Below are 3,654 nucleotides of genomic sequence, written 5' to 3' on the forward strand. Positions count from 1 at the left end.
TGTCATTTCGGGACATTGTCTCAGTTTCTAGTTTTCAGTGTTATGACATTTCGAGCGATTGTCTCAGTTCTTATTATTCGGTATTCTGACATTTCGGGACATTGTCTTAGTTCTTAGTTTTCGGTAATTTTTTTTTCGGTACTTTGCATGTCCACCTTAAAAACACATAAATTTAGAAGTTTAAGAATATAATATAATCCCAAATTTAGGCCAACAAATTATTAACATCGCTTCAACATTGTTGCTTTGACATTGATGTTATGCATTAAATTACAGAAGAAAATTCCTTTGGTATAACTGAATCTTCCGCGAAGATTTTGTTTGAGGACCAGACAAAAACTCAGTGATAAAAGCAAATTTCTATAGACATTTCTAATCTAATCTAATTCTAATCTAATCTAATTTCTAATCTAATATCGCTAAATACTCAGAATATTTTTAATTGCAATAACAGAGAGAAGTCTTGAACAAAATCGTAATTTTCGAAAATTTTTTTCGATCATTTTTATACAAAATCATTTCATTTGTGGAAAAGAATTTTCAAATCAGACAAAGCAATACATACAAAAACATTGTACAAAAATTATTGAGTTTCGTCGATAAACAAATGATCTCTTTAAGAAAATTGTGAGCAAAGTTCAAAATTCCAGACTCTTTTATATCTTTCCCTGACCAGTTTAAATTTCCCTGATTTTTCCAGGTTTTCCCGGTTTTCCAGGTCTGTGGCAACCCTGCTACGAGATTAATAATATTTAACTTTTAATTAACAATATTTAACTTTTAATTGGCAACAATAAAGAATCAATAATAATAAATAATATTTTAATCGACAATAATATCAATGCAAACAATGGTAACGGAATTATAAGCAGAGAATAAAAAAGATCGATAATAACTCATTTACTAGGATTTAATGTTAACATTAATGTGAAGTTTAATTTGAAGAGAACTCGTCTTACCCTGATCAGCATTTGGCCTGATGCGCTGTGAGGGTTGCGATAAGCGTATACACCCCAACCCGCGAGACCCACCACTAAAGCGATGACGGTAAGAATGCCGATTATCCCTGAAACGCCCATATTCACCTTGTTCGAATCTAAAAAGGAAACAAAGTAAAAATTGATATGACAAGTTTAATTGCGAGTTGAATTATCTTCGGACTTCAAGAGAAAAGAGAAATTGTTCGAGCAAATAATGAGTCGATTAACGTTCTTCGAAGTAAGAAGTCGCGGAAATTACGGGGACTAAAGCGTCGTCTACAGACTTAAGATTTAAGAAAATTGACCAATCATACCAGTCGATTATTTATCTCACGTAAAAAAAATTATCGATTGTGATTGGTCAATTTTCTTAAGGATAATTTTCACCACCTGAGGCCTTAAAATAATACCTAAGTTTAGGATTTTTTGTGAGTAAATAGATAACTTTATTTAAAAGCTCTTTAAAGAACATTGTTGTACATATATAAGAAACTAAAAAAATATTTTTTTATTTTTTACGCACAAAATGGCGGCGCAATGGCCTATTTGCAGAATCCATTTTTTCTGTTTTTCCAAATCGGTGTACAGGATTTCAGGCACACGGTTTGCTCTTGAACAAAACACAAAGAATTTTCATTATCTACATATTAAAGACTAGAGATGTGCGTAGGGATTTTTCAAAATATTGATTTTTCTCGAAATGGCAGCTATTTTTACGAAAAGTTCGTATTTTGTCAATATAAATCTTTCATAAAATAGCTACCTTTTTTTGAAAAAAAATTAATATTTTGAAAAATCCCTACGTCTCTAGTCTTTAAAATGTAGATAATGAAAATTCTTTACGTTTTGTTCAAGGCCAAACCGTGTGCCTGGAATCCTGTACACCGATAAAAAAAAAAAGGAATTTCACAAGTGTAGGCCAGTGCGCCGCCATTTTGGACATAAGAAAAATAAAAAAATATTTTTTTGGTTTCTTATATATGTAGAATAATGTCCTTTAAGTAGATTTTTAATGAAGCTTATCCATTTACTCACAAAAAAATCCCAAACTTAAGATATTATCTTAAAATCTTAGAGATGGTGAGACCCCTTAAATCTTAAGTCTTAAGTCTCATTGTAGACGCCGCTTAAGGAGCTTTCAGCACCGGTTTTATAAGACTACTACATCAACGAATCGCATTTTCCGTATAAAATTCGACGCTATCTTGCACAACGTGCGAATCGTGCGAATCTCCATGCATAAAAAAGTTTGTCAAATTTAATTAATAACACAAATTAAATTGAGAGAAGAAGGCCATTTACTTAAAAATATCGCGCGTCACGATAAACAAAATTAATACTTACTAGGACTTTCCAAGGCACTGTTGCCCGACCGTTCTTGCTTCGCGCCCATCTCATTGGTGGCAACCGACTCCTCAGGATGCACGTGACCGTCGTGGTCGTACTGATCACCCCTGTAGACCTGCGCCGGGCAATTGTCTGTATCCTTGATGTTGCGGATGTCGCAGCCCTTCAGCAGCCACTCCTGCCGCTGCCGCGACGTGCCGGTGCTGCATTTGCTCAGCTCCGAGCACCACTTGCAATCGAAGTCCGGCACCTTCGTCAGACAGTCCCGGCAGTTGTCGAAACTGAGGCACGAGGGCAACGCCTTCAGATAGATGACCGTGCAGTTCATTATGTCCTGCCGGTTGAAGTTGACACGGTGGTACTCGTAAATGGTTTTCCGGCGTACGACTGCGAAACGAGATGTGCGAATTGAGTTCTCTGATTGTATCTTCAGATATTTAAGTTTAGATTTGTTGAAACGATAATTCGCAATATGCTTATTAAAGTTACAATTTCGAGAAACTGTGGATTTTAACGTAAGTTCAAAGATATACTCTTGATATTCAAATGAATAACAAAAATAATATCTTGTACGTGATATATTTCACATCTTACATTGCAAAGAGTGACCCAAAAATGGTTTTTTTCGCCCGTTTTTTTGGACCCTTAATTTTTTGGGATTGGACTGTGTGCCAAATGGTACCTTATAATGAAATATTAATCATAGAAAAATTTCAGGTTGAGGTGACAATTGTGATCACAACTGGAAGGGGGTCACATATTGCTAGGGCTGGTGATTTACTTCGAAGGCTTTGATATTCGAGCTTCGAAGCTTCGAAAAGTACATTTGTGCAAATGATAAATTTATTCAGAAAATTTACGAATATTGTAAATAAGAAGAATGAATATACATGCTCAAAATATACGAAATTATTCCTAAAAAATTTAAAAGTATTATAACCTGAAATATTACAAATTAATAATTAAACTTAATACATGTATAAATAAGGAAAGATAACGATTAATAAAACAATCCAATTAAGAAAATTCAAATTTTTAAGGGGGAACACCACTGTGACGAGTTCAAAAAGTCGATTTTTTTTTCATTTTTGTAATGTTTGAGGTCTTAAAAATATGTCCCTAAAATATTATGTTGAACTTCACAATGGAACTATAGTAAATATGTAATAAAATAGCACGTGTTCAGATATATACGCCGGGCCACGTAAAACTTTAAACGCGTTTTTCTCGAAACCACGTTTTTGTAGCTGAGCGCTCGCATATCTCAGCCAATTTTTATCCGAATGACTTGATTTTTGGACAGAATGTTCACAACAAAATTGTCTTC

The 3,654-nt window shown here is 34.1% G+C and overlaps 1 protein-coding gene across 1 annotated transcript in view; it reads right to left on the minus strand.

The window, feature by feature from the left end:
• Nucleotides 1-959: 959 nt before the first annotated feature.
• Nucleotides 960-3,654, minus strand: part of LOC105458743 (plexin domain-containing protein 1) — a gene marked incomplete at both ends in the record, with an annotated part of 8,638 nt that continues 5,943 nt past the window's right edge. Inside the window, 2 exons of the mRNA XM_011704264.1 lie at nt 960-1,096; nt 2,325-2,714. Of these exons, the coding sequence (XP_011702566.1) occupies nt 960-1,096; nt 2,325-2,714 (527 nt within the window). The remainder of the gene's footprint in view (nt 1,097-2,324; nt 2,715-3,654) is intronic.

This window comes from Wasmannia auropunctata, unplaced genomic scaffold (assembly GCF_000956235.1).
Source record: "Wasmannia auropunctata unplaced genomic scaffold, wasmannia.A_1.0 LD334347.1, whole genome shotgun sequence".
In the NCBI taxonomy this organism is placed as follows: Eukaryota; Metazoa; Arthropoda; class Insecta; order Hymenoptera; family Formicidae; genus Wasmannia; species Wasmannia auropunctata.